General features: G+C 39.6%; 1 protein-coding gene across 1 annotated transcript in view; it reads left to right on the top strand.

Moving 5' to 3' along the window:
• MAN1A1 (mannosidase alpha class 1A member 1) overlaps nt 1-12375 on the top strand; it is a 174081-nt gene extending 161706 nt beyond the window's left edge. The window contains exons 10-11 of the mRNA XM_007454935.1: nt 11732-11847; nt 12249-12375. Coding sequence (XP_007454997.1) covers nt 11732-11847; nt 12249-12375 — 243 coding nt within the window. The remainder of the gene's footprint in view (nt 1-11731; nt 11848-12248) is intronic.
• Nucleotides 12376-13323: the final 948 nt, after the last annotated feature.

Consider the following 13323-nt stretch of genomic DNA (forward strand, 5'->3'; position numbering starts at 1 on the left):
AAACTAATCTGTTGAACACTTTGTGTGCTGAATGCCAGCAGAGGCGACCTTCAGGATATGCATCAAACAACGTCTATTTTTTTTTTTTTTTTGCGGTACGTGGGCTCACGGGCCCGGCTGCTCCACGGCACGTGGGATCCTCCCAGACCGGGGCACGAACCCGCATCCCCTGCATCAGCAGGCAGACTCCCAACCACTGCGCCACCAGGGAAGCGCACAACGTCTAATTTTAAGAGCTATTATTCCAAAAGGGGTGAGAGGAAATTCAGGGGATAAGAACAAGCAAATGCTTTAATTACATTCTCTTATTGTCTAGCACTCTTTGTTAGAAAGTTAGCTGTCTTTTAAAACCATTAGGAATAAATTCTCTTGGGAAATCTAAAATGAGTATTGCCTTTATGTAAAATTTAACTGATATCTCAGGAAGCCATTGATGAATGTTGCTTATTAACCCTCTTCATTTAATGTGTGTCTTATAACCAGTTGTCAATCATTTTAAGTAATAGCAATTTTTTAGGCCTCTTTTTTTTGGCATAATTTTCTAATTATGGTTAGTCAGTTGTAATTTCAGTTTCTTTAAGTTTATGTTTTTTCCTCTGAAAAAAGTATATTAAAATTGAGGTTCATCTAAGCCTTGGTGATTGGGAATTATTTTGGTCTTCAATAGGCCAGCAATGAAATTAAGGTTAATACTCACCTTGCAAATCAGTTTAAATTGAAAATATCAGTAATAACATATTTCATCAAATATAAAACACCATAACTGATAAGAAACACCATGTTATATGCCATTAAGAAAGCACAACACTACCAATTAAATTATGACATTGCCAATTTTAGAGCCGTTAAACTGTGAAAAGTATATAACAGAATTGATCAAAAGTGGAAGAAGTAAGTAAATACTGTCATGTGGGCAGGAAGATTCCATTTGCTTGGTTCTTTGGGCAGGGGGAGTGCATTGTTTGTTTGTAGGGTAATAAGGTTGGTTTGATGTGTTACAATTTTTATCTGTTAACCCCTTTTAGTGTAGCATATGATGTCAAATTGTCAACTTGTCACAACACAGGAATTCCCCTTGTTTTTGCCAGTAGTATCAATAGCTTCTATTAGAACTTGAGGCGTAGTGGGGAGGGAGGAGTGCTAGGGGCTCTTGGCCTTTTGTAAAGCACGAAGATCATAGACTTAGAATGTATGGCAGCCCTTTTTTTCCTTTTTTCCTGTGTCCCATCTCCTCAGCCCACCCTATGTCTCAGCTACGGCTGCAGTGGGCGGCACCCTGGCCTGCGGGCAGCATGACTTCCAGCACCCAGTCTTGTCAACTGTGCTGACTCAGAGCCCCTTCACAGGCAGCTGGCTGTGGTCTGGGAAGCCTGGGAGAGTCTGCAGCCCCAGGGGCAGCCCTCAGCCAGTGAGGTTTTAGAGTTGATGGATAACTATCCAGTCTTGCTCCTCTGAAGAATTCTGAGATGCATTCTAGGTGGTTCCTTAGAGGGTTTCCAGCGGGAGCAAGCCCCCTCATGCACACAGCAGTGACCTGCTCAACGTGTATTTCACTGGCCCTTCTCTCTTCCTTGTTTCACTCTCCCCACTCGCTCACTTCCTGATATCACCTCCCCCAAAATCTACCTGCATCCAATCCTTGTCTCATGCTCTGTTTTTAGAGGAACTCTTGCCCAGAGGCTGAGAGCCCCAAGAACAGATTGTGGTGAAATGATGTTCTGATCAGACTAACCAGCCTGGTTACATAGCCACTTCCACTGTGGAAAAACTGTAAAACCAGGGCCTATTACGGGGGGCCCAGGAGAGCTGCTTGTCCCCAGCTTCACATCCCTAAAGTCTTAAAATTTAGACTTGACGTGAAGGTTTTTCATTTTTTGAAAGTTAAAAATGCCTCTTCAGCATCCCCCCCCTTTTTTCTTTTTAACTTACCAAAAGCCTCAAAAAATAAAAATAGCTAGGCCTCTCTAAACATCTGAAAGGCCCCGTCACTGTGCTAAGTGTGTCTTCATCTTGAGTTTTATTCATTTTTTTAAACATTTTTATTAGAGTATAATTGCTTTACAATGTTGTATTAGTTTCTGTTGTATACCAAAGTGAATCAGCTATATGTATACATATATTCCCATATCTCTTCCCTCTTGCATCTCCTCCCCATCCTCCTTATCCCATCCCTCTAGGTGGTCACAAAGCACCAAGCTGATTGCCCCGTGCCATGGAGCTGCTTCCCAGTAGCTGTCTGTTTTACATTTGGTAGTGTATATATGTCAATGCTACTCTCTCACTTCGTCCCAGCTTACCCTTCCCCCTCCCTGTGTCCTCAAGTCCATTTTCTACATCTGTATCTTTATTCCTGTCCTGCCCCTAGGTTCTTCAGAACCATTTTTTTTTTTTTTAGATTCCATACGTATGTGATAGAATACTGTATTTGTTTTTCTCTTTCTGACTTACTTCACTCTGCATGACAGACTCTAGCTCCATCCACCTCACTGCAAATAACTCAATTTCATTTCTTTTTATGGCTGAGTAATATTCCATTGTATGTATGTGCCACATCTTCTTTATCCATTCATCTGTCAATGGACACTTAGGTTACTTCCATGTCCTGCCTAATGTAAATAGTGCTGCAGTGAACATGACTCTTTTTGAATTATAGTTTTCTCAGGGTATATGCCCAGTAGTGGGATTGCTGGATTATATGGTAGTTCTATTTTTACTTTTTTGAGGAACATCCATACTGTTCTCCATAGTGGCTGTATCAATTTACATTCCCACCAACAGTGCAAGAGAGTTCCCTTTTCTCACACCCTCTCCAGCATTTATTGTTTGTAGATTTTTTGATGATGGCCATTCTGACTGGTGTGAGGTGATACCTCATTGTACTTTTGATTTGCATTTCTCTAATGATAAGTGATATTGAGCATCCTTTCATGTGTTTGTTGGCAACCTGTATATCTTCTTTGGAGAAATGTCTATTTAGCTCTTCTGCCCACTTTTGGATTGGGTTGTTTGTTTTTTTGATATTGAGCTGCATGAACTGCTTGTATATTTTGAGATTAATCCTTTGTCAGTTGCTTCGTTTGCAAATATTTTCTCTCATTCTAAGGGTTGTCTTCTCGTCTTGCTTATGGTGTCCTTTGCTGTGCAAAAGCTTTGAAGTTTCATTAGGTCCCATTTGTTTATTTTTGTTTTTATTTCCATTTCTCTAGGAGGTGGGTCAAAAAGAATCTTACTGTGATTCATGTCAGAGAGTGTTCTGTGTTTTCCTCTAAGAGTTTTATACTTTCTGGACTTACATTTAGGTCTTTAATCCATTTTGATTTTATTTTTGTGTATGGTGTTAGGGAGTGTTCTAATTTCACTCTTTTACATGTAGGTGTCCAGTTTTCCCAGCACCACTTATAGAAGAGGCTGTCTTTTCTCCATGGTATGTTCTTGCCTCATTTATCAAAAATAAGGTAACCATATGTGCATGGGTTTATCTCTGGGGTTTCTATCCTCTTCCATTGATCTATCTTTGTGTTTTTGTGCCAGTACCATACTGTCTTGATTACTGTAGCTTTGTAGTATAGTCTGAAGTCAGGGAGCCTGATTCCTCCAGCTCCGTTCTTCTTCCCCAAGATTGCTTTGGCTATTCAGGGTCTTCTGTGTTTCCATACAAATTTTGCAATTTTTTGTTCTAGTTCTGTGAAAAATACCATTGGTAGTCTGATAGGGATTGCCTTGAATCTGTAGATTGCTTTGGGTAGTATAGTCATTTTCACAATATTGATTCTTCCAGTCCGAGAACATGGTATATACATCTCTCCATCTCTTTGTATCATCTTTAATTTCTTTCATCAGTGTCTTATTGTTTTTTGCATACAGGTCTTTTGTCTCATTAGGTAGGTTTATTCCTAGGTATTTTTTTCTTTTTGTTGCAATGGTAAATGGGAGTGTTTCCTTAATTTCCCTTTCAGAGTTTTCATCATTAGTGTATAAGAAGGCAAGAGATTTCCATGCATTAATTTTGTATCCTGCTACTTTACCAAATTCGTTGATTAGCTCTAGTAGTTTTCTAGTAGCATCTTTAGGATTCTCTATGTATAGTATCATGTCATCTGCAAACAGTGACAGTTTTACTTCTTTTCCGATTTGAATTCCTTTTATTTCTCTGATTGCTGTGGCTAAAACTTCCACCACTATGTTGAATAATAGCAGTGAGAGTGGAAAACCTTGTCTTGTTCCTGATCTTAGTGGAAATTGTTTCAGTTTTTCACTATTGAGAATGTTGTTGGCTGTGGGTTTGTCATATAAGGCCTTTATTATGTTGAGGTAAGTTCCCTCTATGCCTACTTCTGGAGGGTTTTTATCACAAATGGGTGTTGAATTTTGTTGAAAGCTTTTTCTGCATCTATTGAGATGATCATATGGTTTTTCTCCTTCAGTTTGTTAATATGGTGTATCACATTGATTGATTTGCTTATATTGAAGAATCCTTGCATTCCTGGGTTAAAACCCAATTGAGCTTGGTGTATAATCCTTTTAATGTGCTGTTGGATTCTGTTTGCTAGTATTCTGTTGAGGATTTTTGCATCTACGTTCATCAGTAATATTGGCCTATAGTTTTCTTTTTTTGTGACATCTTTGTCTGGTTTTGGTATCAGGGTGATGCTGGCCTCATAGAATGAGTTTGGGGTATTCCTCCCTCTGCTGTATTTTGGAAGAGTTTGAGAAGGATAGGTGTTAGCTCTTCTCTAAATGTTTGATAGAATTCACCTGTGAAGCCATCTAGTCCTGGGCTTTTGTTTGTTGGAAGATTTTTAATCACAGTTTCAATTTCATTACTTGTGATTGGTCTGTTTATATTTTCTCTTTCTTCCTGGTTCAGTCTCAGAAGGTTGTGCATTTCTAAGAATTTGTCCATTTCTTCCAGGTTGTCCATTTTATTGGCATATAGTTGCTTGTAGTAATCTCTCATGATCCTTTGTATTTCTGCAGTGTCACTTGTTACTTCTCCTTTTTCATTTCTAATTCTATTGATTTGAGTCTTCTCCCTTTTTTTCTTGATGAGTCTGACTAATGGTTTATCAATTGTGTTTATCTTCTCAAAGAACCAGCTTTTAGTTTTATTGATCTTTGCTATTGTTTCCTTCATTTCTTTTTCATTTATTTCTGATCTGATCTTTATGATTTCTTTCCTTCTGCTAACTTTGGCGTTTTTTTGTTCTTCTTTCTCTGATTTCTTTAGGTGTAAATTTAGGTTGTTTATTTGAGATTTTTCTTGTTTCTTGAGGTAGGATTGTATTGCTATAAACTTCCCTCTTAGAACTGCTTTTGCTGCATCCCATAGGTTTTGGGTCGTTGTGTTTTCGTTGTCATTTGTTTCTGAGTATTTTTTGATTTCCTCTTCGATTTCTTCAGTGATCTCTTGGTTATTTAGTAGCATATTGTTTAGCCTCCATGTATTTGTATTTTTTACAGTTTTTTTCCTGTAATTGATACCTAGTCTCATAGCATTGTGGTCAGAAAAGATACTTGATATGATTTCAGTTTTCTTAAATTTACCAAGGCTTGATTTGTGACCCACGATATGATCTATCTTGGAGAATGTTCCATGAACACTTGAGAAGAAAGTGTATTCTGTTGTTTTTGGATGGAATATCCTATAAATATCAATTAAGTCCATCTTGTTTAATGTGTCATTTAATGCTTGTGTTTCCTTATTTATTTTCATTTTGGATGATCTGTCCATTAGTGGAAGTGGGGTGTTAAAGTCCCCTACTATTATTGTGTGACTGTCGATTTCCTCTTTTATGGCTGTTAGCATTTGCTTTATGTATTGAGGTGCTCCTATGTTGGGTGCATAAACATTTACAATTGTTATATCTTCTTCTTGGATTGATCCCTTGATCATTATGTAGTGTCCTTCTTTGTCTCTTGTAATAGTCTTTAATTTAAAGTCGATTTTGTCTGATACGAGAATTGCTACTCCAGCTTTCTTTTGATTTCCATTTGCATGGAATATCTTTTTCCATCCCCTCACTTTCAGTCTGTATGTGTCTCTAGGTCTGAAGTGGGTCTTTTGTAGACAGCATATATACGGTCTTGTTTTTGTATCCATTCAGCCAATCTGTGTCTTTTGGTTAGAGCATTTAATCCATTTACATTTAAGGTAGTTATCAATATGTATGTTCCTAGTATCATTTTCTTAATTGTTTGGGGTTTGTTTTTGTATGTCTTTTCCTTCTCTTGTGTTTCCTGCCTAGAGAAGTTCCTTTAGCATTTCTTGTAAAGCTGGTTTGGTGCTGTTGGATTCTCTTATCTTTTGCTTGTCTGTAAAGGTTTTAATTTCTCTGTGGAATCTGAATGAGATCCTTGTGGGGTAGAGTACTCTTGGTTGTAGGTTTTTCCCTTTCATCACTTTAAATATGTCCTGCCACACCCTTCTTGCTTGCAGAGTTTCTGCTTAAAGATCAGCTATTAACGTTATGGAGATTCCCTTGTATGTTATTTGTTGCTTTTCCCTTGCTGCTTTTAATATTTTTCTTTGTATTTAATTTTTGATAGTTTGACTAATATATGTCTTAGCGTGTTTCTCCTTGGATTTATCCTGTATGGGACTCTCTGCACTTCCTAGACTTGATTGACTCTTTTCTTTCCCATATTAGCGAAGTTTTCAACTATAATCTCTTCAAATATTTTCTCAGTCCCTTTCTTTTTCTCTTCTTCTGGGACCCCTATAATTTGAATGTTGGTGTGTTTAATGTTGTCCCAGAGATCTCTGAGACTGTCCTCAATTCTTTTGTCTTTATTCTGCTCTGCAATAGTTATTTCCACTATTTTATCTTCCAGGTCACTTATCCGTTCTTCTGCCTCAGTTATTGTGCTATTAATTCATTCTAGAGAATTTTTAATTTCATTTCTTGTGTTGTTCATCATTGTTTGTTTGCTCTTTAGTTCTTCTAAGTCCTTGTTAAACATTTCTTGTATTTTCTCCATTCTGTTTCCAAGATTTTGAATCATCTTTACTATCATTGTTCTGAATTCTTTTTCAGGTAGACTGCCTATTTCCTCTTCATTTGTTTAGTCTGGTGGGGTTTTACCTTGCTTCTTCATCTGCTGCATATTTCTCTTCCCGTTTTGCTTAACTTGCTGTGTTTGGCGTCTCCTTTTCGCAGACTGCTTTTTTGTAGTTCCTGGTGTTTTTGGTGTCTGCCCCCACCCAGTGGGTAAGGTTGCTTCAGTGGGTTGTGTAGGCTTCCTGGTAGAGGGGACTGGCACCTGTGTTCTGGTGGGTGGGGCTGGATCTTGTCTTTCTGCGAGCAGGGCTGCATCCAGTGGTGTGTTTTGGGGTGTCTGTGACCTTATTATGATTTTAGGCAGCCTCTCTGCTAATGGGTGGGTTTGTGTTCCTCTCTTGCTAGTTGTTTGGCATGGGGCGTCCAGCACTGGAGCTTGCTTTACATTGGATAAAACTGGGTCTTAACATTGAGACGGAGATCCCTGGGAGAGCTCTCGCCGATTGATATTATGTGGGACCTGGAGATCTCTGGTGGTCCAGTGTCCTGAACTTGTCTCTCCCACCTCAGTGTCTCAGGCCTGACACCCAGCCAGAGCACCAAGACCCTGTTAGCCACATGGCTCAGAAGAAAAGGGAGGAAAAAAAGAAAGAAAATAATAATAATAATAAATTAAATTAATAATTAAAATAAATTTTTTTAATTATTAAAATTAAAAAATTAAGTAAAAAAAAAGAGAGAGAGCAACTAAACCAATGAACAAATCCACCAATGATAGCAAGCACTAAAAACTATACTAAGATAAACATAAAAATCAGAAACAAGTCAGTCGCAGACAGCAAACCCCAAGTCTACAGTTGCTCCCAAAGTCCACCGCCACAATTTTGGGTTCATTCGTTGTCTATTCAGGTATTCCACAGATGCAGGATACCTCAAGTTGATTGTGGAGATTTAATCCCCTTCTCCTGAGGCTGCTGGGAGAGATTTCCCTTTCTCTTCTTTGTTCGCACAGCTCCTGGGGTTCAGCTTTGGGTTTGGCCCCGCCTCTGCGTGCACGTCGCCTGAGGGCATCTGTTCTTCACTCAGACAGGACGGGGTTAAAGCAGCAGCTGATTAGGGGGCTCTGGCTCACTCATGCTGGGGGGAGGGAGGAGTACGGAATGCGAGGCGAGCCTGCTGTGGCAGAGGCCGACATGACGTTGCAACAGCCTGAGGCACACAGTGTGTTCTCCCAGGGAAGTCGTCCCTGGATCACAGTACCCTGGCAGTGGCGGGCTGCACAGGCTCCTGGGAAGGGAGGTGTGGATAGTGACCTGTGCTTGCACACAGGCTTCTTGGTGGCTTCAGCAGCCGCATTAGCGTTTAAGCCCATCTCTGGTGTCTGAGTTGATAGCTGCGGCTCGTGCCCGTCTCTGGAGCTTGTTTAGGCAGTGCTCTGCTGCCTTCTGTGGACAGACAGGGAAGGAATCCCCTCTCCTCATGCACCCCAAAACAGTGGTCTCTTGCCTCTTAGGCAGGTCCAGACTTTTTCCTGGACTCCCTCCCGGCTAGCTGTGGCGCACTAGCCCCCTTCAGGCTGTGTTCACACAGCCAACCCCAGTCCTCTCCCTGGGATATGACCTCCGAAGTCTGAGCCTCAGCTCCCAGCCCCCGCCCACCCTGGCGGGTGAGCAGACAAGCCTCTCAGGCTGGTGAGCGCCAGTCGGCACCGATCCTCTGTGCGGGAATCTCTCCGCTTTGCCCTTTGTACCCTTGTTGCTGTGCTCTCCTCCATGGCTGTGAAGCTTCCCCCCCCCCACCATCCGCCCGTCTCCGCCAGTGAAGGGGCTTCCTAGTGTGTGGAAACCTTTCCTCCTTCACAGCTCCCTCGGAGAGGTGCAGGCCCCGTCCCTATTCTTTTTTCTCTGTTTTTTCTTTTTTCTTTAGCCCTACCCAGGTTTGTGGGGAGTTTCTTGACTTTTGGGAAGTCTGAGGTCTTCTGCCAGCGTTCAGTAGGTGTTCTGTAGGAGTTGTTCCACGTGTAGATGTATCTTTGATGTATTTGTGGAGAGGAAGGTGATCTCCACATCTTACTCCTCTACCATCTTCTGGACTAGTCTTGAGTTTTATTCTCAGGACAACCTCTTGTTGAGAAAAGGCCTGCTGCCTGGGTCGAGGAAACTGAGGCCGCAGCTAGGGAGTCTGGAGCTGGGATTCAGCCCCCACCTCTAAAACGTTAGATTGTCTTCTTGACTACTCTGCTTCACCACATCAGGATTGGGGGAGAAAAAGAATGAGTGGAGGTGAACTGAAAAGATGAAAAACGTTTGGGCAGTGCCTACCTCCAAAACAACTCTTTTTCCTATAATAAAAGAAGGAGCTTATAGAAATTTCTACAGGAGGGAGGGTTAGCTGTTTATCATGCCTGGCCTTCTCTTTAGCTTATTTCTTTATTACCAAAAAAATTCAAGGGGCAAGCCAAGAAAAACATCTGTGGATAAAATCTTATTTTTAAGGAGATGTCTAGAAATAGGATTTCATTATGTTCAGTAATAACAAATTTACCCATTTCTTCTAAATCTTGGGGATTTTTTCCTTTTTTATAAATAATTTTTGGCCTACTCAGTGTATCTGGTATTTGACTTTTTATCAAAAAGAACTGTGATCGAAAAAGAAGGAAGGAAAAATATAATAGGACCTGAAAGTTCCTTTCTTCAGGCTTTTCCCCCCCTTAGCTCTTTGTCTGAAACTAAGAATATAATCAAAGCTTTTTTTTAAGTTAATTGTTCGTATATTCCCCGAGGCTTTTAAACAGTACCAAACCAGGAGATGGGTGTTTTTTATTCACATAGCCTGCCAGTTAGATTTTCTTTCACCTGGTAATTAAATGCTTCTCCTCTGGGCCCCATGCTCTCTCCCTTCTGCCCTCCAGCCCTAGGGTGCAGAATCAATATCCTCATTATCAGTGTCTGCAGGTGGAAGCTGAGCTCTCAGCACCACATTCCTGCCAAGTTGACCCTTAAGGTGACTGCAACCCCAGCTGACCCTTTGACTATAGACTGTGAGAGACCCTGAGCAAGATGCACCCAGATAAGGCATGCCTGGTTTCCTGACCCACAGTGAAATAATCGCTGTGCATTTTTTAAGATGTTCAGTTTTTATATAACTTGTTATGCAGCAAACAGACAACTAACAAAACGTGAAACACAAAGTGGTCTATACCACATTGTCTTCACTGCCTTAGCTGCCACACCTTCCTCCCTGATTCTCACCCCCAAACCCTTTCTTTCATCCAACTCATTGGTAGTAGTAACATATTTGGAGCTATAAGGGGTGCTCCATGCCTTTGCCTCTTCCATCTCATGTTTTCTGGGCTCTGCATGCTTAGAGCCGTGCTTTCCTCCAAAGCCCTTTTCTAGCCAATGAAGATTTTTCCCAACTAACATGGCAAGACCTATGCCATATCTTGGTAGTTGAGCTAAATGGGAGGAAAATATGATGTAATTATGCACATAAAAAAAGAGGAACAGGGTTGTGATCTGTAAAAGAAAACTGAAAAATAAATGAATAATGACATGAGAACCTAAGAGTAACATTTTTTTCATGTTTCCTATGTTTTCTTTATCTCATTAAAAATTTTAAGGGGCTTAGGCTTACACTTTATTATTTTTGTCCACATTCTATGAATTAGAACCAGATTTCCAGTGACAGTTTGTATACAGTGGAAGTCTTTATTTGACCTTTTAGTTATTAGAATTAATAGGATGTGGTGAATAGGAAATAACTTTCCTGGAGATGACTATGCCTGGTAACCAGCAAAGCAAACCAATGTAATTTCCAAATACAAAGAGCAGTCAGGTTAGCAGCAGCTGACAGAATGGAAGGCAAGTTATTTTAGGTCTTACCTAAATTTTCGTTCCCACACTGCCCAACCCATGTCTTTTCCCATCTCTGACTGTAGTACTCATTGCAGTCAGGCAGCTATAGAAATGTAGGCTCATTTCTCTCTTCGTACTTACCAGTGGTTTCATCCCATCTTTCTTCCATCTCAGACTAAAGAAAAGAAAGATGTATTTCAGAAATGGATGCCAGCCATGTTTTTTTCACTGCTTTCCATTTTCTCTTTTATATCTGTCAGTCACCAATATCACTCAGTACTCCACAGTCAATTTTTTTAAAATAAGATATTCTGATAGTAGCAGCTGTTTTTGGTCCAGTACACTTTCTCAACCAGCAGTTTAGAATCCCAGTTGACATGAACAATCTCTCTAGACCAGGGGTCAGCAAACTTTTTCTGTAAGGGCCAGAGAGAATTGGGCTTGGGGGCCCTATGCATTTACTCAACTCGGCCATTGTAGTGAAAAAACAGCCACACACAATATGTAAACAAGTGAGTGTGGCTGTGGTTCAATAATACCTTACAAAAACAAAAAGCAGGCTGGATATAGCTTGTCGTCTGTAGTTTGATGCATCCTGCTCTAGACCATAAAAAGAAATGGTAAAAATCACTGAAATTCCAGAACTAAATGTAGAAGTGTTTCCAATTAGATGAGATATACCGTCCATATGTCCTTTAACTTTTCATACTTTATTTGCATTTACATGTTATGGTTTTTTAAATTTTCACCTGAAACTATTGCAATCTATCATTCCATTTGAATCCTTATTTTATGTATATGTGACAATCTAATGGTAAAAATTTGTGACAGTTTACTGGAATGTGACCATTTTTTTCCCTCCTCATTGTGATTTAGGCCTTGGAGAAACACTGCAGAGTGAAAGGAGGCTATTCAGGCCTCAGGGATGTTTACTTCCACAAAGAGAGCTATGATGATGTGCAGCAGAGTTTCTTCCTGGCAGAAACACTAAAGTAAGTAAAAATTATTCTGATTGTATGTGACTGAGATACCTGAAGAGATCTTCTTTCTAGTTGTCTTTATCATGAACACATTCAAATAACATCAAGCGTGACTGCTTCCGAATGGCATTCTACGTGCATGGCAGTAATTGCAGGTGTGTTTTCATCATCATGTAAGGTCGACGACTTGGGACTGCTTTGTATGGTTCTCGTACACGGGGACCAAAGCACAGAGCAGCTTCTTTCTTCGGCATTAATGATTATACCCCTTAAGGTTTTGCTATACTTGACGGTTGTCCATGATTCTCCCATAAGATGAATGGAGACATTGATGTGGTTTTTTTCTGTCTCTTTGTGGTTTCACTGGCTGACAGGGTCTCTCAGGCCTCACATACCCATGTTTCTCTCTCCAGATATTTGTACTTAATATTTTCTGATGACGATCTACTTCCACTGGAACACTGGATCTTCAATACCGAGGCACATCTTCTCCCTGTACTCTCTAGGAATATAAAGAAAGTTGAAGTCAATGAGAAATAAAAAGACATTTTATATTTTACTGTCCTTCATTCCCTTCACTGCATACCTTAATAATTCTTTTTCTGGTGATCAGGCATATGATGAATTTTTATTAATAGGTCTGTGATTATTCTAAGTTTTAAAATTGTTTTGCAGTCTTTTATGTTTATTATCATAAGCATAGATGGACCTAAATTCCTTATTGTAGCCTTTATTATTCATTCAGTGAATCACATGGTTTTTTGTTTGTTTGTTTGTTTTAAGTAATCTTTCATCTCTAGAGTGCATAAAGGTGTAGTATCATTTTAATTAAACTAAATAGAATGGTGTACCAATGACCTCTTAATTACAATTTTGATTTGACTGCAAAACTTTTTCCTCCTCTATGAGGAGATGATGTCTGCTTTAAGCTGTAATGTTTTGCCATGTTGCAAAAAGCCATAATAATAAATTAAATAATAAAAAAGCTTTTTCCTTTTCAATTTCGTTTTAATCTGGTTTGTCTATCCACCAGAGACAGATCTTATAACTGTGACAAGCCTCCTTATGCAGGTCTATCATTATTTGATAGAATGTCTTCTAAAATACTTTACTCACATTTTAATTCAAATTAGAATGTCATCCCAAAAGGATCATCTCCTCTTGACCTCATTTCATTGGATCCATGTTATATTTTTGTTGGTCACTTATATTAGTGTTTCCTAATTTGGGAATTAGTTCTCAGGGTTTACTTTAAATGCCCTGTGTCATCTCTGGATCATGTACTGGTTAATTTCTTCCATTCTCTACCACACAGTGAAGTGAGCTTTCCAGTTTTTCAGAGCTCTGCTATTAACCGAATTATATTTTTTAAAGGGAAATTGTATAACTTTTAGTGTGTTAGCTTTTGCTTTTATCTGAATATATGAAGAATTTGGGGCTCTCTCTGAAGAGAGGGTGAGTATTTCATATGGTTTTTTGTTTGCATTT

The sequence above is a fragment of the Lipotes vexillifer genome, unplaced genomic scaffold, assembly GCF_000442215.2.
Source record: "Lipotes vexillifer unplaced genomic scaffold, Lipotes_vexillifer_v1.1 scaffold58, whole genome shotgun sequence".
Classification (NCBI taxonomy): Eukaryota; Metazoa; Chordata; class Mammalia; order Artiodactyla; family Lipotidae; genus Lipotes; species Lipotes vexillifer.